Genomic DNA, 27,231 nt, shown 5'->3' with positions numbered 1-27,231 from the left:
TACTGGAGCTTGCACTGGAGTAATGATTTCTATAACAGTGTCACACCACTAACCAGAATAGTTATACTGGTGCAAAATCTGTGTGGAGACCTAGTGTAAGTGAGTCCATGTGAAAATACATCAGCACATTCATGGCTTTGAAAAGAACGCGGATGATCCAAGCAAACTGTCTTTTGCATTTCAATGGAATGCTGATAATCTACGCTGATTGGCCAAGTCAAAAGTAACCGACTGATGGAAAAAGAGGCCAGAGTGAATAATTCACAGATAGACACTTGGGGGGCATCTACTGTCAGCTGGGGGGGTGAATGGCAGCTCCTGTAAACATAGCTGCTGTAGCTGTACCCTAGCTAGCTCGCTAAAAATAGAAGTGAGGAAACCATGGTACCAGCTTCAGCTCTGGCTGCACATGCAAGAATGTCCTGTGGGCTGCCAGTGCTGAATCCTGCATTGGGGGCAGCCGAGGGGGAGGGATGGGAAAGGGCACTAGGGGTAAAAGAGGGTGAAGTCCGGTAAAGGTGTGGTCATGGTGTATAATGGGCACTATGCGGAAGCCAAGGTTAAATAAGGCCAAAGTTTTATGTTTCCTTTCTAATGATCTCTAGATGGCAGCAGATCACAGGGAATGACAAATGGATAGTAATAAATATTAAACCTGAGATTTCAGTAAAAAAAAATATTAAGTGGTTAGGAGTCGATAAATTCAGAATTAAATGTTTAAGCCAAAGCGTGTGAAGATCCAGGTCTTGCTGCCCTCCTGCTGGGGTCGTGGGGCCCGATTTGGGGGAATTGGATGAATCAGCCTAAAGCCGGCCCTGGCAATAATACCATTCCTACCATGGAGGCTAACCACAGGGATTTTCAAACTTTGCTACTTTTGGTGTGAGATAATTATGAGTCTGGGTCTCTGTATGTAGTGAGCCCTATTGTGGAATAAGGAAACCCTGTGATAGAGAAGGACAGAAGTGTGTATGTAGTGGCATCAGAAGCGGTGCCAGGGTTTTTGCCATCCTAGGTGGAAGCACTCCTCCTCTGAGCATTCGGCGGCGGGAGGGGTCCTTCCGCTCCGTGTCTTTGGGGCACTTCGGTGGTGGGTCCCAGAGTGAGTGACAGACTCACCGCCGAATTTCCGCCGAAGACCCGGAGTGGAAGGACCCCCCACTGCCGAATTTCCGCTGAGGGCAGCAAAATGCCTCTCCACAAATCCTGCCGCCCTAGATAACCGTGTTGGGTCACCTAGTGGAAATGCCGTTCCTGAGTGGCATACACACTTCTCTGTGTGTATGCCATGAGCGTCATGGGAGGACATGACCACAATGATTTTAGGCATCAGTTCTGCTGTAAGTACTTGTGTCTCCCTCACAGAGCACTTGTCCCAGATCCGCCCATCAAGCTCCGTTCTGGACCTACAACCGGCACAGTTTGGTCCAAAGTGCTGGTGCCAGTGACCTAGCCGTGGTGGGGAATCCTCACGATCAATGTGAGCAGATTGAACCCTGCCTAGCACTGACCACTCCAGCCCCAATGCAGCAAAACATTTAAGCACACGCTTACCTTTAAACGCCAGAGGATTCCCACTGAGGTCACTGCAGCTAAAGGTGTGTGTGATTTGTTGGTGTGGCGTGTGGGGTAGATCCATTCATTATGCCCATTATTTCCAGGATATTGTATTCAGTGAATTGACACAAAGGATTTGTATCTAAAAGAAATGGAAGAGAAGAGTTATTGGAACTTTCAGGTTCGCTGGTGGTGAGTTATACTGAACTGCACTTTAGTGATGTAGGTGGGTTTTTAAGTTATTTCAAGGGTACTGAGGGACAGATCATTAAAGGTATATAGGTGCCTACTGGGTTTTTCTAAAGCATCAAGGCTCCTAAAACTCACTGATTTCAAAGGGCGCTGGGCACTTCAGTGCTTTCAGAAATCTCACCATTGCTGGATTCACAAAGGGTCTGTGATCATTGGGCCTTACGAACTTATCCTCATTGTGATCTCAACTGCGAGAAGTGAGTAAAAGTTCACAGAGAATCACAATAACCTAGAACAACAAACATTGATGGGAAAAGGTGCACAGAAGAGGCAAAAGTCTGAATTAGTCCAAACAAGAAGGTCCCCTGGTATAACTTAAGGACAGTTTTATGGACATGCCTGGTAAATGAGAACAGCGTGAGACAGGAAGTCAATGAACCAAAACTGGAGTATCACAAATTAGAGCTAATTGATGGACAAGATAATGAGGGGATGGGCTATTCCACCCACCACTCCCTTTTGGGGTTCTCAAAAAAGAGACTTTGGGAGGAAAGTTGGCCATTACTATGCTGGCTGACTAAAAGACAAGAGAAGGGGAACGTCCAAGTTTCACCAACATCGGCTCCCACCCCCACCATCTTCTGGGACCCTGGACCTTCTTCATCCTAATCAGGATGTACAGAGTAAAAGTGCTTGTCAACACAACCATAACTCTGCACTTCTTGAACAATGACCCAATCTGCTGTAACCCACATACTCACACTCGGCCTTTGCAGAGCACTCAGGCGCTAGGGCACAGGACAGCTCGAGGACACGGAGGAATATGAAATAACTAAATATTCACTGCAGTTAGAGGACTGGAGCTTCGGGAGCCTCAATTCCTACATGAGTGCCCCATTATAGAGCAAGTGTAAGTCTGTCTCTCTCTTTGTGCCCGATGAATTTTTAACTATTTCATACAAAGCTTTAACAGGCCAGAGTGAGAGAGGCCTAGTGTAGGAACCATCTTTTTGTTCTGTGTTTGTACAGCACCTAGCACAATGGGGCCCTGGTCCATGTCTAGGGCTTCAAAAACAACAAAGTATTTTTAGTTTTGAAGCTTTTCCCTCTCTGTTCCATCCCCTCTGTGGCCAGAAGAAGTATAATTCTATTAACATACTATCTACCCGCAACAAATAACCAAAACATGCGAATAACTTTTCCTTCCCGGTAATTTAAAATGCTCATTAGCAGACATCTCAAGGGAGAATTTACCTGCTGTGTTTGCAGGATAAATAATGGCTTAGAAGAGGCGTTCATTTTCTGGTGAGAGATACAAGGCAAAGCAAACCAAGGGTCTCAGCACAACTAGGGTGTCCAGCCAGGAGCATGCAGGTCTCGTTACTGCTTTTCACTGCGGTGTGTAGCTACACATTCCTTACACGCTGCTGCCAATAATGTGCAGAGTAGACATACCTTGAGACAACTAAAATACATCAAAGGGGTGTAGATAGGAGACAGATGGCAGAACCAGGATCCTGCTCTCTGAAACACTGAGTGAAGAGGTCACATCACAGGTTCCAGCATCTTCTATGCCAGTCTTAAGGTAAACAAATCTTTCATACTCAGCGTCACTAAAAATAGATCATTCAGGAAAGGGAAGCAAATGTCACCTTATCCAGCCAACCATGCCGATGCAGTTTCCTATCGGATGACCCTGGATGTTTTGTCTGGGTCACTGAAACAATTAGGGTGATGATGGAAACTCAAAGATCCAAGTAGAAGTTGTGGTACTAGAAAATTTGCTGCCAGAGTCTTGGTTCTTCACTGAATCAACAGGATGAGGGGCCTTATGGAATATTTATGGAACTAAATTGATGCTGCTGCTTGATAAAAATGTATCATCTTCAGATTCTATTGTAAACTGTGTTTTCTTTCCCATAGTTGCACCTCATGGCGAACCCAGAGCATGGAAATCAAACAGTTTTCACAGATTTCATCCTGCTAGGATTTGGGAATCTCCCTGAGCTGCAAATTCTTCTCTTCTTGCTATTTCTTGCCATCTACATTGTGACAGTGGCTGGGAACATCCTCATTGTTGTGCTTATTGTGACTGATCAGCAACTTCACACCCCCATGTACTTCTTCCTGGGGAACTTGTCCTGCTTGGAGACCTGCTACACCTCCACCATCCTGCCCAGGATGCTGGCCAGTTTCCTGACTGGGGACAGAACCATTTCTGTTACTGGCTGCCTCACACAATATTATTTCTTTGGTTTCCTGGCAGCTGCAGAGTGCTATCTCCTGGCAGTGATGTCTTATGATCGGTATTTAGCAATATGCAAACCACTGCACTATGCAGTCCTTATGAATGGCAGGTCCTGCCTGCAGCTAACAGCTGGCACTTGGATTAGTTGTTCTCTGGCTATAGACATAACAATATTTTTAATGCAACAATTAACTTTCTGCGGCCCCAATGAAATTGACCATTTCTTCTGTGACTTCATCCCAGTAATAAAACTCTCCTGCAGTGACACACATATGATGGAGCTTATCACTACCATACTAGCTGCTATATGCACTCTCCCGCCATATCTATTAACCCTGGCAACATACGTCTGTATCATCACCACCATCCTGCGAATCCCTTCCACGTCTGGGAAGAGAAAAGCCTTTTCCACCTGCTCCTCTCACCTCATCATGGTGTCAATTTTCTATGGGACCATAATGATTGTCTACATGCTACCAAAAACTGATACACTGAGAGACCTGAACAAAGTGTTCTCTGTCTTCTACACAGTCATGATTCCCATGGTCAACCCCCTCATATACAGCCTGAGGAACAGAGAGGTCAAAGAGGCCCTGGGAAAAGTTGTCACTAAATTCTCCACTGTCAAAAGGATTCAAACCTTCTTATCATAGTTTATTCAGTGCATGTGAAACGAGAATGAGCTGGTTTACTGTAATGTGTCTGAGTAACCTCTCTCACTGGCCATCGGGCTTTTTAGATGAGGTCAGTGGCCACTGTAGCTCACGCTCGATATTGGGGCTGGTATTTATGCTGTTTGGGCTTAGGGATCCTGGTCTTTGTGGTTTGATTAGTCTGATATTTGTCACTGCTGTTGTGGATTGCTTTAAAACACCTCTTCAATGAGGCACCAAGACAGAGAGATGCCATCTTGCGCTTTCATTACATACCTCCTGTAATTACATGAGCACACATTGTGTTTTATACTGGGCCTCTTTATCATGGATTGCACCAGATGCTCAGCATATCTTTTTATCCATCTCCTTCAATAAGCCAAGGTAATAGGAGAGGAGGCCCAGGGCCCAATAGCTCTGTAAGAACTTGAGCACTGAGGTGGGACAGTACTGAAGAAAGGTTGGTACTGTGATAATGGCTTCTATTCCCTGTTTTGTCACTGGGATCCAAGGAAACTGACTTCACCTGTGGGGACCTCAGTTTCCTTATCTGTACAATGGTGTTTCTTGCCACACTTGTGTGAATGGCTGATTTGATCCCTTACTGCCCAGGGTACCCTTGTTTTGCAAATTTCCAAACTTCATAGCTCTGAAATCTGATCTGTCAATTATACAACAGGGAAAGCACATGGTGCTCATTCCTACAGTGCGCTGGGCATTTCCTGTGAAATGCTGAGCACCCACAGCTCTCAGTGAAGCCAGTTGGAATTGAGGGCACTCAGCATACTGTAATGTCAAGTCCAAGGTGAGCATGATTGTGGGTGAACACAGCCTGGACTGTGACAGCACCTGACAGATACATCTTATTTCCCAAGAACTCCATCAGATTCTGTATCAGCAATTCATTGTCGTCCCGTTAGTGTCACTGTGGTAGCAGAAAATGCAGACTGCCAGCTCTGCTATAATTAGGCTTGGAAGGATTAGATTTTTTATCAGTCAATGTTGATAAGCATCAATTTCCCCATACATGCACAAACCGAGAAAAAAATAATTCCACAGATAATAACCAAAATGTGCAGATAGGCAAAGTAAGAAAAATGTTGCTTGAGAACTTACTGGAGTTTGATTTCAGAATATTTACTTTGTATATATTGACATGTGAGTTGACAATTTGTGTTTTAATGGTTATGAAATTTAACTTTATAAATCTAAATGTCTGCTGCCATTAAACAATTATAGTCTGACCGCCCCCATTGTCTGATGGCCCATAATTTTGCACCACTGTGAAAATAAAAAATAGAAAATAATGCTTAAAAATGAACATCAATATTATCCATCAAATCATGTTTTAAAAAAATGAATTCTGCCAAGTCTAGTTATGATTAGGGTCGAGCTTCACTTCCTCTTGAAAGGTGGATCATTCTAAGTGCATATAATTTTTCCCTGCCTTGTGGGGCAGTTACATAACATTAAAGTTCCAAATCTGAACCAGAGATTCCTGAGTTTCAACCCCCCCAAAACCTTCCCAAGCAACAGCATTTGCAAAATCAAATTGTTCTTCTAAGGATTTTTTACTTCACGCAACTGGGGCTCACACTACAGATTCGATCAGCCCCAAACTTTTCTCAGTCACTCAGGATTTATCTCAGCTAGTGCACAGCACCCACTGCCCTTTTTGGGTTACATTGAAGAAGCTGTTGTGACCCAGAGACCTCGTAGTGTGAACTGGCAGAGGTCTCAGTGGGTCCATAAACTTTTACAGGGATCCTCTAAGTCACTTACATGCATAATAGTTCACCAAAGGATGGCATTTGAGGTCTCTGCCAGGAGCAAGTAGCTCACTGATCATCATAATTATTGGAAGATGTTTGTACAGGCAACAGTTTAAGAGATATGTAAAATATTAGGTTCCAAAACTGTTAAAGGATAGTTTGTCACCTGAGTCAAGGCAAGGCTCAGGGCTAACTCAATCAGCACACAGAACAATGAATATCCGGGGAGAAAGCCTACATTTACTGTCTGGGTCAGGTGCAGGCCTGAGGATTCACAAACAAAAAGGAACCCCAAGAAAAGTCTCTGAAGAGGGGATCTTTTGGGGGAAGAGACAATAGTCTGTAACTGCATAAAAAAAAGAGTCTCAGCTCCAGGATGCTGTGACATTCCCCAGGGTACAGTTTGAACAGATGAACAGCTGTGTCCCCTCAATTCTCCAGCTTGGGGTGCCTTTTACATTGCTTCGCTGTGACAACAACCACTCCTGGCCTGCTCACACGCAGCCCCCAGCATATAAATCACTCCCAGCTACATTGCATGAGTGTTATAGCCAGCCACCCATGAACTACACACAGGGGAACACCAGCAAACTCCTAGTCCCAAACTTGTCCCCAGAAACGTGTGTCTTGGACTGTCCATCTCTCTCCTTCTGGACAATACAAGTACATAGAAAGTCTGTCTACAGAAAGTCAGGCAACGGAGGGTGGGGGAATGAGGGAGATAATGTTGTGACAATATTCAAAAAAGGCAAGCAGAGTGCTTGAGTAACTATAGGACATCAATCCCATCAATCTAGCTTGCTTGCTAGCATATATATACCTGCCCCTGGAAATTTCCACTACATGCATCTGAGGAAGTGGGTATTCACCCACGAAAGCTCATGCTCCAAAACGTCTGTTAGTCTATAAGGATGCCACAGGATTCTTTGCTGCTTTTACAGATCCAGACTAACACGGCTATCCCTCTGATACTTGAATCCCAGGAAAAATACTGGAAAAGTTGTACGGGGTTCAAATGATAAAGGATGAAAGGATAGGAATATAATTAATGCCAGTCAACCTGGTTTTATGGAAAACAGATCTTGCCAAACTAATCTGATTTCATTCTTTGATGAGATTACAAGTTTTGGTTGGTAAAGGTAACTGCATAGATGTGATCTACTTAGACTTGTGCAAGGTGTTTGATTTAATACCGTTCAGATCGTAGAATACTAGGGTTGGAAGAGACCTCAGGAGGCCATCTAATACAATCCCCTGCTCAAAGTAGGACCAATACCAACTAAATCATCCCAGCCAAAGCTTTGTCAAGCCAAGCCTTAAAAGACTCTAAGGATGGATATTCCACCACCCACCTAGATAACCCATTCCAGTGCTTCACCACCCTCCTAATGAAATGATTTTTCTTAATAGCCAACCTAGACCTCCCCCACTGCAACTTGAGATCATTGCTTCTTGTTTTGTCATGTGCCACTACTGAGAACAGCCAAGCTCTATCCTCTTTGGAACCCCCCTTCAGGTAGTTGAAGGCTGCTATCAAATCCCCCCTCACTTGTCTCTTCTGCAGACTAAAGAACCCAGTTCCCTCAGCCTCTCCTCGTAAGTCATGTGCCCAGCCCCCTAATCATTTTTGTTACCATCCGCTGGACTGTCTCCAATTTGTCAACATCCTTTCTATAGTGGAGGGACTAAAACTGGACGTAATACTCCAGGTGTGGCCTCATCTGTGCCAAATAGAGGGGAATAATCACTTCCCTCAATCTGCTGGCAATGCTCCTACTAATACAGCCTAATATGCCACTGGCCTTCTTGGCAACAAGGGCACACTGCTGACTCATATCCAGCTTCTTGTTCACTGTAATCCCCAGATTCTTTTATACAGAACTGCTGCTTAGCCAGTTGATCCCCAGCCTGTAGTGGTGCATGGGATTCTTCCTTCCTAAGTGCAGAACTCTGCACTTGTCCTTGTTGAACCTCATCTGATTTCTTATGGCCTAATCCTCCAATTTGTCTAGGTAGCTCTGGATCTATCCCTACCCTCCAGCTTATCTACCTCTCCCTCCAGCTTAGTGTCATCTGCTAAATTGTTGAGCGTGCAATTCATCCTATCATTCAGATAATTGATAAAGATGTTGAACAAAATCGGCCCCAGGATTGAGTCCTGGGGCACTTTGCTTGATACTAGCTGCCAACTAGACATGGAGCCATTGATCACTACCTGTTGAGCCCGACAATCTAGCCAGCTTTCTATCCACCTTATAGTCCATATATCCAATCCATACCTTTTAAACTTGATGGCAAGAATACTTTGGGAGATTGTATCAAAAGCTTTGCTAAAGTCAAGTTATATGACGTCCACCACTTTCCCCATATCCACAGAGCCAGTTATCTTATCATAGAAGGCAATCAGGTTGGTCAGGCATGACTTGCACTTGGTGAATCGATGTTGATTGTTTCTGATCACCTTCCTCTCCTCCAAGTGCTTCAAAATGGAGTCCTTGAGGATCTGCTCCATGATTTTGCCAGGGACTGAGTGAGGCTGACCAGTCTGTAGTTCCCTAGATTCTCCTTCTTCCTTTTTTTAAAGATAGGCACTATATATGCCTTTTTCCAATCATCCAGGACCTCCCTCGATGACCATGAATTTTCAAAGATAATGGCCAATGGCCATTGATTAAAAAAATAACCCTATGCAGTATCAGTAAAGACAGCAGAGAAAGGCAGAACAAGAACCAATAAATGAAAGCTGAAGACAGACAAGTTCAAATTAGAAATAAGGCCCCATGTTTTAACAGTGGGGGTAATTACCCATTAGAACAAAATCTCAAGGGCAGTGGGGGATTCTCTATCTCTTGATTTCTTCAGAACCAGCCTGGCTGCTGTTCTGGAAGATACTTTTGCCAGACACAAGTGATTGGGTTCAAAACATGGATAACCGGATGAAACGTAATGGCCTGTGCTATGCAGGAGTCAGACAAGGGGACCTAATGCTCCCTTTTGGCCTTAAACTCTATGAATCACTGATAAATGGAGATGAAGAGGATTGAGAGTTGGGGGAGTGTCCAAGCAAGGATGTGAAGGGCCAGGGGGAGGGGAGAAACACTGGAAAGGGGACATGGGTGTGGATGGCAGAAGGATGGGGTCTAAGGAGGTGGGGACTTTGTGGCAGATTTCCATTACCAATCTTCCTGGGGCATCAGGTAATCAGGCTGAGGCCACAGGATCTTTCAGGGAGGAAATGAAGAAGCACACTAAGGACTAAATTTTAAAGCTTTATTAACAAAATAATAAAATAACAGTGGAAAGTGATGGGTGCTCCCCATGGCACTCAGAGGAAGGAAGAAGGTATTAGTGCCCCAAGCTCTAACCCACTTTCATAATCTACCCAAGGCTGGCCAAGAAGAAGCGGGGAGGGGTGGATGGAAGTTCTATCCTGGGCCCAGGTCATCCGAGATCCCCTGTTGATCTCTGAATTGCTCCTTCTCTTAAGAGGGTTTTAAGTCCAGGGTTCCTTTGAGGGTGTTTCATTCCATGATCTCTGTTCCTGTTGCTCTTTGTACCAGTCCAAACCAATTTTCTGTGGTCTCCTCAACTTTTCCAAAACACACCGGCAGGACTTTGTTTTCCCCTGTGTTGGCCTTCACTTCATTTTGAGCTGCCTCCACAGGTCTGTTCAGCTGAATCCTCCTTTCTTACGGTTGGTCAGGGAGGTGGGGGATCCAGGCCCCCCTCTTTCCTTGCAGGCAGCTGAGAGTCAGATGTGTGCTGTGGCCTTGAGCTGGCTGGAGTCAGCATCTTATCTTCAGGCCAAGCAGGGGCGTGGAGTTATCGCATTCTCTGATCTCTTCCTCCTTCCCCTTCTTGGCATCTTGTACCCTGCAGGGAATTATCCATTCAACACTCACACCTTTGACCCTCCCCAAAATGCCCTGTGATGCTTGCAACAGTGTTAGCAATATACAGTGCTAATCTGCCTCCCCATGGGATCTACGGGAGGGAGGTGACTGTTGAGCTGTGACACTGTCAGCTCCACATTCCCCTATCTGGTTTAAAGTCACTACACCTTTCCCTTCCCCTCCCCTGCTCCTGTCCTGGCTGGGTGGTATGGGTAGGGAGGGAGAGATGCCTTTCATTTACAGCCCCATTGCTCAAGAGCTAGAGAATCCATCATTTCCGTTGGCAGATTAACCTTTGAAGGCACCCCCATTACTGACTCATATGCTATGGTTATTGCCAGCTCCAGGATTCAGAGTTAAAGTTGTGTTGTGGCGATAGTGTGTACCTTAACTCTTCATTTCTTGGTATTGAAAGGTTTCAGTTTAATGACTTTTCCCATTCTGGAAGGGTACGAGGCACCTCTGGGCAACCTTAACTTGGCTTTAACAAAGTTTTGGGGCATTTAATAAATGTGGTAAAGAAAAAAAATAGAGAAGAGTTTTTCTTTGAGGTTAGTTCTACATCCTCCAACTCATTCCCTTTGAGGTTAAGAGTTTGACACTCTTAACAATGTCCCAATTTTCCTATAAATTGATTTAAAACTCCATCTGCAGAAATGTCCTGTAAGATTTCACCTTCTTGCATGAAGGATAAATAATGAGACAACAGAGACAGTTGCTTTTATACAAGGCAGAACATACACCAAACAGAACAGTAGAACTAGGGCATCCAGACTAGAATTTGCTTATTGAAGGAAATCATACACATGGAGAGGTGGTGTTAGAAGATGGATTGTAGAACCTGCATCTCAGTCCCAGAAATGTTGAACAAAGGGGTCATATCAAACAATTCCAGCTTGAAATAGACCCATTTCAAAAGTGAAAAAAACCTTTATTACTCTTTTCAGTTAAACCAGAAATGCAGATGGACAAGAGTGGGCTGCTGATAATGTCCATCCTCTCTGCTCACTGCTGTATTTTACCTTTCAGGAGGCGATCTGCCTCACTGTGTTGTTGAGAAACTTAGTGATAGATAAAAGGAGGCAAAGAGTCCTGTGGCACCTTATAGACTAACAGAAGTATTGGAGCACAAGCTTTCGTGAGTGAGTACCCACTTCGTCAGATGAATGATATCTATCTATATTAGTGATAGATAGCTGCTAACAATTTTTTTAGCTGTATAGGCTGTGATTTTCATAGACTCTTTACTGGGCACCCCACTCCTCTAGGCATGTTTGGAGATCTCAGCCTGAATTGTTTATTTTGGAATCATAGGAATGGCTGTATCAGATCAGATCATCGATCCACCCAGTGTAGTGGCCTATCTCCAACAGTTACATGCACAAGCTGCTTAAGAGGTAGGTGCACAGAGCAGCTTTCTCCCAACCCACCCATTTAATTGGCTTATATTCTAAGGCAGGGGGATTTATTTCCCTTCCAAACCTCTTTATTCTATCTTTGGTTTGTGTTTGAATTCTCGATAGCATAACTCTGGAAGTTCCAGATGTCCACATAAATCCTCGGTCCTTTTAAATCATGGTTTACTGCTTGTGGCTTGTCTTCTGCAGACCAGTGCTGCATGGTGTGGGAACAAAGCACCCTTGAATTCTGCAGATCCATGAAGTTGACTGATTTTTTAAAAGCAAACACAAAAATAAAATAAAAGATTGCAGTTGTGCATTGCAACTGGCTCCCAGCACTTTCCATGCAGTTCTTAACACTGATATAACCTGTATTGCTACAGCATATGTATATCTAGCCTGATATTTTGTGTTGTAAGTTCAGTGTGCACATAGAATAACAGTTTATTTAAGCTGCTGTTCTAGAAGAGCAATAATCTATTACAGAAAATGAGTTGTCTGTCAATCTACACCTTGGGTTGCATTCCCCACCCAACCATTCAGCTAGTAACCATTAGGAGAAGCCATTAAAAAAACAAAAACAAACAAACAAACAAACCCCCCCCAACGTTATGGCATTATTTACTGACAATACATTAATCTTTAAATATATTGTTCATGTTCTCTTCCAGGTATGTTGGATTTTCTGTAGATACTACCCATGGTCAATGCAGACTGGAGCAATAAAACAGATATAGAATTCATCCTCCTAGGCTTTGGGAATCTCCCTGAACTGCAAGTTCTTCTCTTCCTTCTGTTTTCAGTGATCTACACTGTGACCATGGTAGGAAACATACTCATCATTATACTTGTAACTGATCAGCACCTTCACACCCCCATGTACTTCTTCCTGGGGAACTTGTCCTGCCTGGAAACTTGCTACACCTCAACTATCCTGCCCAGGATGCTGGTCAGTCTCCTGATGGGGGACAGAACCATCTCATTCAGAGGCTGTATTGTACAATTTTATATTTTTGGAGTCCTAGTTACTACAGAGTGTTTTCTTTTATCCGTGATGTCTTATGATCGGTATTTAGCAATATGCAAACCACTGCACTATGGAGCCCTTATGAATGGCAGATTCTGTGTCCTGCTGCTGTCTGGGTCTTGGATAATTGGCTTTTTGGCTATTACCATGACAACATCTTTGATGTCACAACTGCCTTTCTGTGGGCCTGGTAAGATTGATCATTTCTTTTGTGATTTCACCCCAATGGTAAAACTCTCCTGCAGTGACACTCGCCTAATAGAATTTTTGAGTTTTGTTCTGTCAGCTGTATGTTCACTGCCACCATTTCTACTAACTGTAACATCCTATGTTTGTATCATCAGCTCCCTCCTGAGAATCTCTTCCACCACTGAGAGGCAAAAGGCTTTTTCCACCTGCTCCTCCCACCTCATTGTGGTTACAACTTTTTATGGGACTCTGATCACTGTTTATCTCCTACCCAAAACTAAGATACTGAGAGACATGAACAAAGTGTTCTCTGTCTTCTACACAGTCCTGACTTCTCTGGTCAATCCACTCATCTACAGCCTGAGAAACAAAGAGGTTAAAAAGGCTCTAAGAAAAGCAGTCAGTAAATTTATGGATTTCCCATGAATTTAGAGAATGTAAGGTCATTGTTTTAGTTGTCAGTGAAAAGGCAATAAACTGAGAAGATTTACTGAATGAGGGAAACAAAATTTTCTTTTTGGTTTTGTATGGTCATTTCTTCAGAATAGCTACTGATGACTTGTCCAAAGAAGAATGAAGTTGCTAAGCCCAATAAAGTGAGATAATCAAGATTTCTATAGGGTCAAAATCATTGGGTGATATCCTGACCCTGCTGAAATGAATGGTAAAACTCCAATGGATACTATTGGACTAGGATTTCACCCATTAAAATAATACACCATTCACATGTCATTTACCCAGTATACCTGCTTTGTACTGTACTTAACAAGGGTTATAGAAATAGGCTTGCAAGTATTAGATTTTAATTGGTAAATATCAGTAAACATTGATTTCTCTGTACACACACAAACCGATGAAAAAATATTTCCGTCAGAAATCATGGAAATCTACAGGCAGGCAATGAAAGAAAAATGTTGCTTGAGAACTTTATTAGTTTGATTTAAGGTTATTTATTTTGTGTATTTGTGCATGTGATGTTGACAACTTGTGGTTTAGCAGTTATAAAGCTTTAGCTTTTTGAATCTAGTGTCTAGAGTCATTAAATAACACTGGTCTACAATTTCTGAGAAGTCGTCTGCTTCAGAGATAAAATGTGATATTTATTATGTATTTTGATGTGCTGAATTCAAATATGACAATTAAAACAACTGATTGGCTACTGTTTCTAAGATATTTAAGTTTTTACATTTTATGTCTATGTCTATTGTGTAGATACTAGAGTTTTAATCATAAATTGTAAACCTAGGTCTTTTCATGTGTTTATGGTTGCTTTACATGATAATATTTCACCTGGCCTGTTTATGACACAATTTAAACATCAGCCAAAGGGTTATATAAATAAAATTTATTATGAAACAAAAGGCAAAAAACTATTATGTACATACTTTAGTCCTATTCAGTGTCTTCTCGGCGCTTCTTGGCTTGTCTCTTGTATTCATTAAATGGAGCATCTCTTGTCACTGTCCAGCAATAGTCTGCAAGCATTGATGGGCTCCATTTGCCCTGATAGCCTGCCAGGAGATTCCACTGCTGTAGTCTGGAGCCCAACAGCTCTGCCTTACTCTTGGGTAGTTCCAAATCCCTGACAAGGTCATTCAGTTCACCTTGTGTTATGAGGTGTGGTTCAGAGAAGGAGGAGAGGAGAAAATGTGGGTCCTGTGACATTGATGGTCCAGGACCAGAAGTTTCATCCTCTTCCTCGTCTGACTCAAGTGAGAATGATTCTGGTGCATCAGGAACCGGCAGTCCTTCTCCGTGGGGTACTGGGCGTATAGCTGATGGAATGTTTGGATAATGCACAGGCCACTTTTTCTTCTTTGACACACCTTTCCCAACTGGAGGCACCATGCAGAAGTAACAATTGCTGGTATGATCTTTTGGCTCTCTCCAAATCATTGGCACAGCAAAAGGCATAGATTTCCTTTTCCTGTTCAACCACTGGCGCAGATTTGTTGCACAAGTGTTGCAGCATATGTGTGGGGCCCACCTCTTGTCCTGATCTCCAATTTTGCAACCAAAATAAAGGTGATAGGCTTTCTTAACCATAGTGGTTATATTGCGCTTTTGTGATGCAAAAGTCACTTCATCGCAAACATAGCAGAAGTTATCTGCACTGTTCACACAAGTATGAGGCATCTCTGCTCACTTTGGCTAAACAGAAATGTGTCCCTTTGCAAAATCAAACACTAACAAATAAGAGAGCACGACACTGTATGATTTCTAGAGATGATATAGGGCAATTTGTTCAGCAGAGTGATGTAAGCTTCATTATGATTGCATCATCCATGACTTCTAGGAATAACATGATGCAATTCATATCATGTATGATGCAATACCAGCTTCAGATTGCATCATTCATTGTTTTGCCTAAAAAGCAAGTACTGTCCAAACCCAGTCATAGATTTATTCATAGATCCAGTCAAAGATATATTTTAGTCATTTCTGGTTTAAACTGAGATCCCTTCCCTTTATGATTCACTTATCCTCCGCCATTCCCAAGTCAAGGGTCGTATATACTGACCCAATAGCATATCTTGAAAACTAGAGCCAATCAGCAATTTTAAGCATCATTTTCATTCTCAGTGACCTAGAATTAGTAAAGTTGGACTACATTTATTTCAGAAGCATTTTGGCTGTAGAGCAGTGTAATTATAGTCTGGTTTTGTCAACCAAAACAGCTACAACCTAGAACACTTACTCTGCTCTACAGCCAAAATGCTTCTGAAATAAATGTAGTCCAATTTTACTAATTCTAGGTCACTGACAATGAAAATGATGCAATCATAACAAAGCTTACATCACTCTGCTGAACAAATTGCCCTATATCAGCTCTAGAAATCATACAGTGTTGTGCTCTGTTGAACGCTACCTCTGAATCACAGACCTAAGCTTCTGAAGGAGGAATGATCTTGCCATCAAACCTGAGCCCCACTCAGGCACTGAGTTTGACTCTAATAGTGGGCCAAAGTCTGAAAGTAAAAGAAGGTGGCATCTGCCTCTGTCCAAGGATTTTTAATTTTTGAAAATGTCTCCAGAGCACAGCAGAAAATTTGGAAGGTGCTGAAACTATTTTTGGAATGAAAATAGGTTACACATGCACATTCTTGCTGCATAGAGAGGATGGGGGGGAACAATGGGAGAGGGTGTTACCCGGGGCCTTTCTGAACCCAAAGCTCTCAGTAACTTTACTCCTTATGAGGCAGTGTCAGGAAATAAATCAATGGGGACACAGCACACCCATCTGATAAGTGGTTGACATAAACGGTGCAAACGAGTGCTTTCACTTAAAGCTTTTACTCTATTTAGTCTCCAGTACGTACACACACAAGCAACAGGTTATGTTGGAGCACCCCAAACTGTAGTTACCCCAAGGTCTGGAGTGGTCCTTGAGTGTCCAGTGACAGATTTAGAGTGGCCAGCCTTCCATCTGCTGCCGGGGAACTCGAGATGGGTTCACAGCAGAGTTCACTTTACCCAGATCTGGTCCCCTTCTTATCTTTACAAGTGTTACATAGCTTACCAATCAAAACCAACCATTAAGCAAGAAACAGGTGTTAAAAAACATGTCACTTAAAAAAAACACGTTAACAAGCAATTTTGAGCTGTTAGCCTTGCAGCTGTATTTCCAAATAATAGCAGTCAAAACTATAGCCAGACTTCCTGTTTTTCTAAGATGCAAACTTCAGCAATTTCAAAAGAGAGCTTACCAGGAAGGATGCAGGCTCATGCTCACGTCTTGCAGTCGCTCAACCCCTGAGCTGCTTTTAGCAATGAGCAAGATAATCAGGATTCCAGCTACTGGCAGTGGGCTAGGCATTTTGCTAGTTGTCAAAAGCTCCCCTAAGAAGGGTTTTGGGGGCAGCAAGAGAGGGGTGATTAAAGTGGGGGATAAATGGGGTGGTGGGTCAGTTGGAGAGGAATGGGAGCTAGGTGGAGTCGAGGGGAAGGGTAGGACAGTGTGAAGGGGGATGTGATAGTGAATGACAGGGGACTGGGGGGAAATAGGGGAAGAGGCAGAGCAGGTATGGCTGACAGCCCCTATTTCCCTCCTGTGTGTGCACCAATATCTGCCTTTACCATTCAATACAGCAGCAGCGGACACAGTCAATGCTGCTAGTGTGCAAGCAGATGATTACCACTAGTTATTGCCAGCTCCGGGGGACAACCTTAACTCTGTGTTAACTACAGTTTTGTTTTGGTTTGTTGCAATAGATAGATAGATAGATAGACAGACAGACAGATAGATAGATAGATACATAGCTAGATAGATAGATCTTATCTAATTTACACTGGTGTAAGCCTAAAGTAACTCTATTCACTTTAGCTAACTGAGTTTGGATGATTACCACTCTGAATACATCATTTTACATAAAGAGATCGCACGTCACATTCTTGTGGAGACAATTATTCTATCTGTAAAGACAGACAGAATGAAGTCATGGTCATGGGAAAAATCTGGAAATTTTATTCTTGATTAATAATGTTCACTGAGTCAGTTTCCTCACAGAACCTTTAATTTTCTTGTTCCTCATGCTGTAGATGATTGGATTCATGATCGGTGGCACCATGGAATAGAGCACACCCACCGCAAGATCCAGACCTAATAAACAGATGGAGAGTGGTTTCACATAGGCAAAGATCCCAGTGCAAACAAACAAGGAGACCACAATGAGGTGAAGGAGGCAGGTGGAGGTGGCTTTATGCCAGCGCTGCTCTGAGGGGATTCTCAGCACCGTGGTGAAGATCTGAACATATGACACAATTATTAAAACAAAGCATCTTATAGTTAAACATGCAAAAAAGGCAATAACCCCAACTTCATTGAGATATGAGTCAGAGCAAGTGAGCTTGAGTAGCTGTGGGATTTCACAGAAGAACTGATCCATCATGTTGCCTCCACAGAAGTTTAATGTAAATGTGTTCCCAGTGTGCAGTGCAGAGCAGAAAATACCACTGATCCAAGCACTGGCTGCCATTTCAATACAATCTCTCCTGTTCATCAGAGACTCATAGTGTAGTGGTTTGCAGATGGCGACGTAGCGGTCATATGCCATGATGGTGAGAAAAACAAGGTCAACCGCAGTGATGAAAATGAAGAGAAAGACCTGGACAACATACTCAGAATAAGAAATGGATCTGGTGTTCAACAGGGAATTGGCCATGGACTTGGGGACAGTGACGGAGATGAATCCAAGGTCTATCGTGGACAAATTCATCAAGAAGAAGTACATGGGGGTGTGAAGATGGTGGTCCAGGGCTACAGCTGCAATAATGAGGAGGTTCCCCATCAGAGCTGCCAGGAAAATCCCTAGAAACACCACAAAGTGTAAAATCTGCAGCTCTCAAGCCTCAGAGAAGCTCAGGAGAAGGAACTCGGTCACAGTAGTTTGATTGGACATTTTCCTTCTCAGGACACAGTGTGCTGCCTGTGAAGGGACGGGCAAGGGCAAAGACAGGATAGAGCACTTCTGCCTCCTCACCTCAGACCATCACACCACAAGTCAGGTGCATTATCATCACACCAGTGTAAATCGATATAGTGCCCTTACAGTCAAAGGATGGCTCCATTTCCACCATCTGACTATCCATCCAAGATGTGGCTTAATAAAAATCAGTGTAAATATGGAATGAGTCACAACACAAATAGAACAATCTTAGGAATGATGGTCCTGCTATTGCGACAATGGAGAGCTATTTCAGGAGAGCTGAATGAGGCACTGTCTGCATTATGAGCTAGGAGTGTGATTCCCAGCTTGCATACACACACTCGCAGTACCTCAATGAGAGCTAGTGTGAGTATAAACTGCAGTGTAGCCACCATAACATGGGCAGTGGCAGGGGAGGCACAGCTGAGCACGTTCCCGCAGGGCACAGGTGGGTTTGTAGCTATGCCCATGGCCCCACAGATACACTGCTATTTGTACTCGCGTTAGCGCTCATCAAGCTAGTGCAAGTAAGTAAGCTGGAAATTATGCCGCTAGCCCTTAGTTTAGACAAGACGAGTTTGGCTTGTGTAGCCTAGAAAAACACCAGCTGAGAGGGGATACAATCACTGTCTGTAAATAGATCAGGGAGGTATACACCAGGGATGGAGAAGAGTTTTTGATGCTAAAGGAGAATGTTGGCATAAGAACAAATGACTATAAACTGGCCATGAGTATATTTAGACTGGAAATGCAGAGAAGGTTTGTCCCCATCAGAGGATGGAGGGCCAGGAACAGCCCTTAGAGCAAAAAACCCAGCTAGATTAACATGGGGATGGGTCAATATATGATGGAGTTTATATGACAGGGTTGCAAGTCAAATTCTCTACTCCCACTGGTTCAAATCCTTCCTCTGCCTGATGAGGAAAAGGGACTTGGTGATATGAAGAGGGATCTGCCATCTCCCAGGTAAGTCCTCTAACCACAGGGCTGTAGGATATTCTGAGATGGGTGACTTCAATTTGACCTGTGCTATCTTGGATAAAGATATCATTGGGACAGAGAGAAAAGAAGCAACAGAGTGAATCTCTAGCCTGGTGGTTAGTGCAGTCCCTGGGAGGTGGCAGACCCAGGGTCCAGTTCCCTGCTCCAATGACTCTGTAGTTATTTACTGACAGGGAGCCCCTCCTGATAATACCCCATAGCACTGATGATGTGGACAGTGGCACTGTGTCCTTTCTCAGAGCAAGCCCTTGTCAGTGTTTGTCTTTCTCTGTTCATTTTTGCCCTGTTATTCAATCCCAGGTGACAGGTTTGAGTTTGGGGCTGTGGCTGGGTCAGGTGACCAGGTATCACAGGAGGGAGCCTGATCTATCAGAGCAAGGGGGACCAGTGGGTAGAACAGACCCAGCGTAGGTCTCTCTGGAGAAGCCCAGAGTCTGGAATGGGCCTGAGGAGCAGTAAGAGCTGGACCTGATTCTCTGATCCAAGGGTAAAGACTAGAAGAATTTCAGGGCACAGGGAGTCTCTTGAAGGGGACTCAGAAGGGACCCAGGGTCAGAGAGGACTTGGGAAGAAGCTCTCCATAGCAGCCAGAGGGGAGGATTGGCTGGAGTGACCTGTACTGCAGGGCAGGAACAGAACCCGCAGAGGGAATTAGGAGCCCAGGAGGAGTGTAATGGCCCAGTGAGTCTAGAGAAGGCAGCCCGGAGAGACTGGCTTTGAGATAAACTTTTATTTTATGTCAATAACCAGACCCCAGAAGCAGAGATAAATTTACATGCACCAATTGTAGCAGTTTATTTAAATGGGAAAGAGGAGAAATTAAGGTGGTGGCAAGTGTGACAGTAGTTGGCCCTATTCCTAATCCAACAAAACACTTAAGCATGAGATTAACTTCCAGTTTTCAATGGGACTACACATGTATTTGAAGTTAAGCATGTCCTGAAGTGGTTTGCTGGATCAGGGCCTTAGTGCAAAATATTAAATGGAGAGGAATTTCAAATTCACACCCATGAGTGTTCTGAATAGATCCTCAGGTTGTGTAAATTCTCAGAGGTCTGTTAACTTCAATGGAGATATAACAATTTACACCAGCTGAGAATTTGTCCCTTCCTTTTTAAGGAACCTGAATAGGACAATGGATGGCTGAGTGGTCTAAGACTCTGTCTTTCCCACAGTTAGGTGGTATGGTCTGGTTTATCTATGGAGACATAGGTTCAAATCCCACTTCTTCTTGTATAAGTAGGAGCATTGCCAGCAGATCAAGGGAGGTGATCGTTCCCATCTATTCCGCATTGGTGAGGCCTCATCTGGAGTACTGTGTCCAGTTTTGGGAGCCGCACTACAAGAAGAATTTGGAAAGAGTCCAGCAGCGGGCAACACAAATGATTAGTTTCAGAGTAACAGCTTTGTTAGTCTGTATCTGCAAAAAGAACAGGAGTACATGCGGCACCTTAGAGTACGTCTATAATACCTGCTGGATTGGTGGGTAGTGTTTGATGTATCAGGGATCAATTTATTGCATCTCATCTGGATGTGATAAATTGATCCCTGAATCAATGCCCATACTCCACCTCGGCAGGAGGAGTAAGCGGAGTCGATGGGGGAGCTGCGGGAGTCAACTCACCACTGTGGGAACAGCCAGGTAAGTCGAACTAAGTTACTCTTAATTCAGCTATGTGAATAGCATAGCTGAAATTGTGTATCTTAGTTTAACCCCCATCCTTTGCTAGTGTAGCCCAGGTCTTAGAGACTAAGAAATTTATTTGAGCATAGGGTGACCGATTTTATAGAGACAGTCCAGATTTTGGGGTATTTTTGTTATATAGGATCCTATTATCCCCCAACCCCCGTCCCAATTTTTCACATTTGCTGTCTGGTCACCTTATTTGAGCATAACCTTTCGTGGGCTACAGCCTACTTCATCGGATGTATAGAATGGAATATATAGTGAGGAGATATATATACAAAGAGAGAGAGTATGAAAAGGTGGCAGTTGCCCTACCCACTTTAAAAGGCTAATTAATTAAGATAAGCTATTATCAGCAGGAGAAAAAAAAAACGTTTGTAGTGATAATCAAGAGCCCATTTGAGAGCATTTGACAAGAAGGTGTGAGGATACTTAACATAGGGAAATAGATTCAATGTGTGTAATGGCTCAGCCATTCCCAGTCTCTATTTAAACCTAACTTGATGGTATCTAGTTTGAATATTAATTCAAGTTCAACAGTTTCCCATTGGGGTTCATTTTTGAAGCTTTTCTTTTGCAAAATTGCCACCTTTAAGTCTGTTAGTGAGTGACCAGAGAGGCTGAAGGGTTTTCCTTCTGATTTTTGAATGTTATGATTCCTGATGTCAGATTTGTGTCCATTTATTCTTTTGCGTAGAGGCTATTAGGTTTGGCCAATGTACATGGTAGATGGGCACTGCTGGCACATGATGGTATACATCACATTGGCAGATGGCTGGAGCACATGACTTATGAGGAGAGGCTGAGGGAACTGGGATTATTTAGGCTGCAGAAGAGAAGAATGAGGGGGGATTTGATAGCTATTTTCAACTACCTGAAAGGGGGTTCCATAGAGAATGGATCTACGTTGTTCTCAGTGGAACCAGATGACAGAACAAGGAGTAATGATCTCAAGTTGCAGTGGGAGAGATTCAGGTTGGATATTAGGGAAAACTTTTTCACTAGAAGGGTGGGGAAGCACTGGAATGGGTTATCTAGGGAGGTGGTGGAATCTCCCTCCTTAGAGGTTTTTAAGGTAGGGCTTGACAAAGCCCTGACTGGGATGATTTAGTTGGGGATTGGTCCTGTTTTGAACATTTAATTGGACTAGATGACCTCCTGAGGTCCCTTCCAACCCTGATTTTGTATGCTTCTGTGAACTGATCCACTCAGGGAAGGGAAACAGAGCATGTTAAAAATGTATCCAGTTGAAACAGCTTAAAGTTCAAACACCAAGTATTTAGGATGAACTGTTTGTAGCTGAGCTGTGGAGTAAGATATTGTGAGAGAAATTCTTTGGTAAATATTGTTTAATAATTATTTTTTATAATAAAATCATGATCTGGGCATAGTCTTGAATAGGAAATGAGTCTCAATAATTTGCATAAACTATTCATTATCTATCTATCTAGCTAACAATTCACAATCAAAGATAAATCTATCATTATGACACAATTAGGTTATGTGTTAGGACAAAGAATGGTCCTCTCTCTTTCTGTCTATCTAATTTCAGACTCTGCCTTTGCCTGTCATATATGCAGTGCACACAACCATGCAAAAAGATAGTATTCTAATACTAATAACAGGCCAACTTCTTAGATCCTTTCTCAGTTTGGATGTGACTAAATTTACACTGGATGGCATACGGAATACCAGATTGGTGCATGTGATGGCATTTTTCCATTCACACCAATTTTATAGCAAAATAACCCCTGACAAATAATTTGCACCAGAGTCTATGTTACTACTGAACTTAGTCCCGTGTCTTTGGTCCAAGACCTTGTCAGTATTAAACTGGCGGTGTCACTGGAGCTACTCTGCATCTGCTCTGGTTTAGCTGAGATGGGAATCTCACCCTTATAACTCTGTTGCATTCATTTTCTCCAGGCTACCCTTACCCACACTTGGATCCTTATGTGCATTGGCCACTGACCAAATCATGATTCCTTTGAAGTGAGTGGCTAAATTCCAGTTACTTCAATGGGATCAAAATTTGGCCTCATTATCCAGAGTCTGATTCTCTTTAGGAAACATTGCAAAACCTTCCTCTTAAATAAGCCTTTCAACAACATCAAGAATAACACAACACTAATTTATGCAGTGGTGTTGTCGCCATGTTGATCCCAGGATATTAGAGAGACAAGGTGAATGAGGTGAGATCTTTTATTCCTTAAACTCTGTTGGTGAGAGAGAGAAGTTTTTGAGCTTACACAGAGCTCTTCTTCAGGTCTAGGAAATGTACTCAGAGTGTTACAGCTAAATACAAACTGGAACAGATTGTTTAGTGTAAATAGTAAACATATATTTCAAGGGACCACTTAATGTGAATTGGCCTGTTGACGACACAGGGTATCCTCAAACAATTACAATCCATCCTCAATGGGGACCACATGTTGAAAGAAATCTTTCCAGAACTCCCTTTTCTGGCCCTCAGACAACCTTCCAACTGCTTCAAGCTCATCCTCTGAACCAAGCTCCCCACAGAACAGGACACACCAATGCAGCCAGAACAACAGATATAAAACCTGCAGACATATCTCCACTGTTATGATGATCAGCACCCCCCACAAAACATTTGTCAAAATTCATGGGTCCTACACATACCTATTGCAACATGGGACATGCCTCATCCAGTGCACTAAATGCCCCAATAACAATTATGTGGGTGAAACCAAACAATCACTACGCTCTTGAATGAACTCACATAGGAAAATAATAAAAGACAAAAACACCCTATTGCCTGTGGGTGAATACTTTTCATAAAGTGATCATTCTACATCTGCAAAAATATTCTATATCTGATCTCTCAGTCCTACTCCCAAAGGAAACTTGTACAACACCTTCAAGGGATGGGCCTGGGATCTTAAATTCATAACGTTGCTAGATGCCAAAAATCATGGACTGAATAGAGACACTGGATTTATGGCTTATTACAACAATCTGTAATCCATTAACCACCCCACCCCCTGCCTCCTTCCCTATGACTGGAGACGTGTTAATAGACATCTTACTTACATTGGTATAAACTAGAAAACTCCATTGACTTAGTGGAGCGAGTCTGGATTTACCACTATAAATACAGCATTTTGGATTAAAAAAGAAAAAAATCACACAGCATATTCTTATGGGGACAAAACAAAGTGTCATCAGTGGATTGTGTTTGTAAAGAAACACAGATAAAATCAATGTTCATAAAAGAAATATAGACTCTTTATTCTTGCTGAATAACCACCATCCAATGAGTTTCCTCAGGGAAGCTTTGATTTCCTTGTTCCTCATGCTGTAGATGATCGGATTCATCACTGGTGGCAGCACAGAATAAAGAACAGCCACCGTGAGATCCAGACCTGATGGAGAGCTGGAGGTGGGTTTCAAGTATGCAAAGATGCCAGTGGAAACAAACGAGGAGACCACAATGAGGTGAGGCAGGCAAGTGGATAGGGCTTTATGCCGACCCTGCTCCGTGGGGATTCTCAGCACTGTTTTGAAGATTTGAGTGTATGACAGAATTATAAGAACAAAACAGCTTAAGCCTAAGCATGCGCTCAAGATGAGTACCTCAACTTCACCAAGATACGTCAGAGCAGGCGAGCTTGAGTAGCTGGGGAATTTCACAGAAGAACTGATCCACCTCATTACCACCACAGAAGGAGATTGCAAATGTGTTCCTGGTGTGCAATGAAGAATAGACAATTATACTGATCCAGGCACTGGCTGCCATTTGGACACAAGCTCTCCTGTTCATTATAGTCTCATAGTGCAGTGGTTTGCAGATTGCAACATATCGATCGTACGCCATGACAGTGAGTAAGGCGAAGTCAGATACAGCAAAGAAGACGAGGAAAAAGACTTGGGCAACACATCCACAATAGGAAATGGACCTGGTGTTCATGAGGGAATTAGCCATGGATTTGGGGACGGTGACAGAGATCGTGCAGAGGTCTAGGATGGACAAATTCATCAGGAAGAAGTACATGGGGCTGTGAAGGTGGTGGTCTAGGGCTACAACCATGATGATGAGAAGATTCCCTATCATGGCTGCCAGATAAATCACTAGAAACATCACAAAGTGCAAAATCTGCAACTCCCGAATGTCAGAGAAACCCAGGAGAAGGAACTCAGTTATGTTGGTTTGGTTGGACATTTTCTTTCTTAGTTCATAGTGTCTTGCTGGTAGAGGGAAAGACAAGGGCAATGGTCAGGATTATAGTGAGAGACGGAGTGACCCTGATTCCCCTCTCCATAATCTCTCATGATGTGAATGTCAAAGGTGCACAGCATTCATCACTTCTATTGACTGGAGTAGCTAGTGTTCCTCAATGCTCACAAACAGAGCACTACTTTGCTGTGTTATCACAGGAGTGTAAATTAGCATCACTCCCTTAAAGTCAATGTAGCTCAATCAGTATACACCGTCTGAGGATCTGGCCCAATATGTGGTTTGATCAAATGTAGTATGGAGGATGGAACAAAGTACAACTCAAATCCAACAATGTTAGCCAACGTTTTGCCCCTAGTGCTACAGACACCAGGCTGATAACTTGGCCATGAAACTAAAATGCCCACACAGCCTGATTCTCACTTCCTGGGAAATGCAGTGTAGACTTATCCGGAGTCCCATATGGCAGCTCCTCTGTGATGATTCCATCTCAACACCACACAGATGGCCAGCTGCCTGTTTACACATTGATTTATGGCACCAAATCGTAGTTGCATTTCCATCTCTGGGTGATGATGGGCTGGTAGCATTGTTCAGTTACTGCTAGGTTGTATTGTTTCCCTCTGTGACTTTATGTCTGTACTGTGCGGGTCAGTGGCAGTCAGGAGACTTGGGTTCTACTCTTGGCTCTGCCACTGACCTTCACTGTGACCTTGGGGCAGTCACTTCTGCCTCTCTTTCCCCTCCCTCCATTTGTCTGTCTTGTCTCCTTTGAATGTAAACTCTTTTGGGGATGGACTGTTTCTTCCTAGGTGTATGTTCTGTGCACATGTGGACAGTATTTTTGTTTAGCAGACTGCAGTGTGGGACAGAGGCTATGATGGTAGAAGAGGAGAGCTGGGTTTTAGTTCCATCAACCTCCTGTATTTCCTTGGGTAGGATTAAGATAGACAAGCATTGTCTGGGGGCTTCAGCTCCCTGTGCTTCAGTTTAGAGAGGTTAGGATGTTTGAAACATATTGTGTGGGCTTCCAACTTCACTACTTACTTAGTTTTACCATCCTGAAGCTTTGAAAGACATTAAAAAAATTGCAGTTGAGGGAATAGGTTGGAAATTGTGGTGTTATTTGAAAATATTCATGTTCCCCACCCTGGCTCAAAGCTAAGTTTCCAGTTAGGAGTAGTCACACAATTTCTGCTTTATTTCAAAGGAAAATTGAATACATTTTCAGGGAAAGACTCTGCTAGCCATAAAAATGAAAACTTTTTTTATTATGACTAATAATTTTTGAGTTTCCAACAGTTTTAGGATGAAACTGTTTGGTTCTCACAACCTCAATGAAAAGTTAATTTTTTCTGATGAATTTTTTTTTAAAATTTGATCATCTCTAGATGTCTGCATAATTTGATAGTTAAAATCTTAAAGAGTTCTAATGGCTTTCATAATTCTGATATTAAATTTTCCCTGTATATTAATAATCTAGCATATTTAATTGAAATAGAAAACATACTTTCATAGAATCATAGAACTTGAAGAGACCTCAAGAGGTCATGTAGTCCAGTCCCTTGCACTCATGGCAGAACCAAGTATTATCTAGACTATCCCTGACAGGTGTTTGTCTAACCTGCTCTTAAAAATCTCCAGTGAAGGAGGTTCCACAGCCTCTCTAGGCAATTTATTTCAGTGCTTAACCACTCTGACAGTCAGTAAGTTTTTCCTAAGGTCCAACCTAAACCTCCCTTGATGCAAATTAAACCCATTGCTTCTTGTCCTATCCTCAGAGTTAAGATGAACAATTTTTCTCCCTCCTCCTTGTAACAACATTTTATGTACTTGAAAACTGTTTATCATGTCCCCTCTCAGTATTCTCTTCTCTAGACTAAACAAACTATTTTTTTTCAATCTTCCCTCATAGGTCATGTTTTCTCAACATTTATTCATTTTTGTTGCTTTTCTCTGGACTTTCTCCAATTTGTCCACATCTTTC

The 27,231-nt window shown here is 42.9% G+C and overlaps 2 protein-coding genes and 1 pseudogene across 2 annotated transcripts; 2 read left to right on the top strand and 1 right to left on the bottom strand.

Moving 5' to 3' along the window:
* The first annotated feature begins 3,678 nt into the window (after positions 1 to 3,678).
* Positions 3,679 to 4,833, top strand: LOC127032607 (olfactory receptor 11A1-like). Its single transcript, XM_050919894.1, has one exon. The coding sequence runs from the start codon at positions 3,682 to 3,684 to the stop codon at positions 4,648 to 4,650; it is 969 nt and encodes a 322-aa protein (XP_050775851.1). The 5' UTR covers positions 3,679 to 3,681; the 3' UTR covers positions 4,651 to 4,833.
* A 6,309-nt stretch (positions 4,834 to 11,142) lies between these two features.
* On the top strand, positions 11,143 to 13,357 carry LOC127032155 (olfactory receptor 11A1-like). Its single transcript, XM_050919165.1, has one exon. The coding sequence runs from the start codon at positions 12,416 to 12,418 to the stop codon at positions 13,355 to 13,357; it is 942 nt and encodes a 313-aa protein (XP_050775122.1). The 5' UTR covers positions 11,143 to 12,415.
* Positions 13,358 to 21,323: 7,966 nt separating this feature from the next.
* LOC127032495 (olfactory receptor 14A16-like) lies at positions 21,324 to 26,504 on the bottom strand (annotated as a pseudogene).
* Between the last annotated feature and the right edge of the window lie 727 nt (positions 26,505 to 27,231).

The sequence above is a fragment of the Gopherus flavomarginatus genome, chromosome 12 (assembly GCF_025201925.1).
Source record: "Gopherus flavomarginatus isolate rGopFla2 chromosome 12, rGopFla2.mat.asm, whole genome shotgun sequence".
Lineage (NCBI taxonomy): Eukaryota > Metazoa > Chordata > Testudines > Testudinidae > Gopherus > Gopherus flavomarginatus.
Note: the sequence above shows the minus strand (reverse complement) of the source record. Positions and strands in the feature narration are given on the sequence as shown.

Bases quoted from the DNA above. Each gene is read 5' to 3' on its own strand.
- LOC127032607 (XM_050919894.1), top strand. From the start codon at position 3,682: ATGGCGAACCCAGAGCATGGAAATCAAACAGTTTTCACAGATTTCATC.
- LOC127032155 (XM_050919165.1), top strand. From the start codon at position 12,416: ATGGTCAATGCAGACTGGAGCAATAAAACAGATATAGAATTCATCCTC.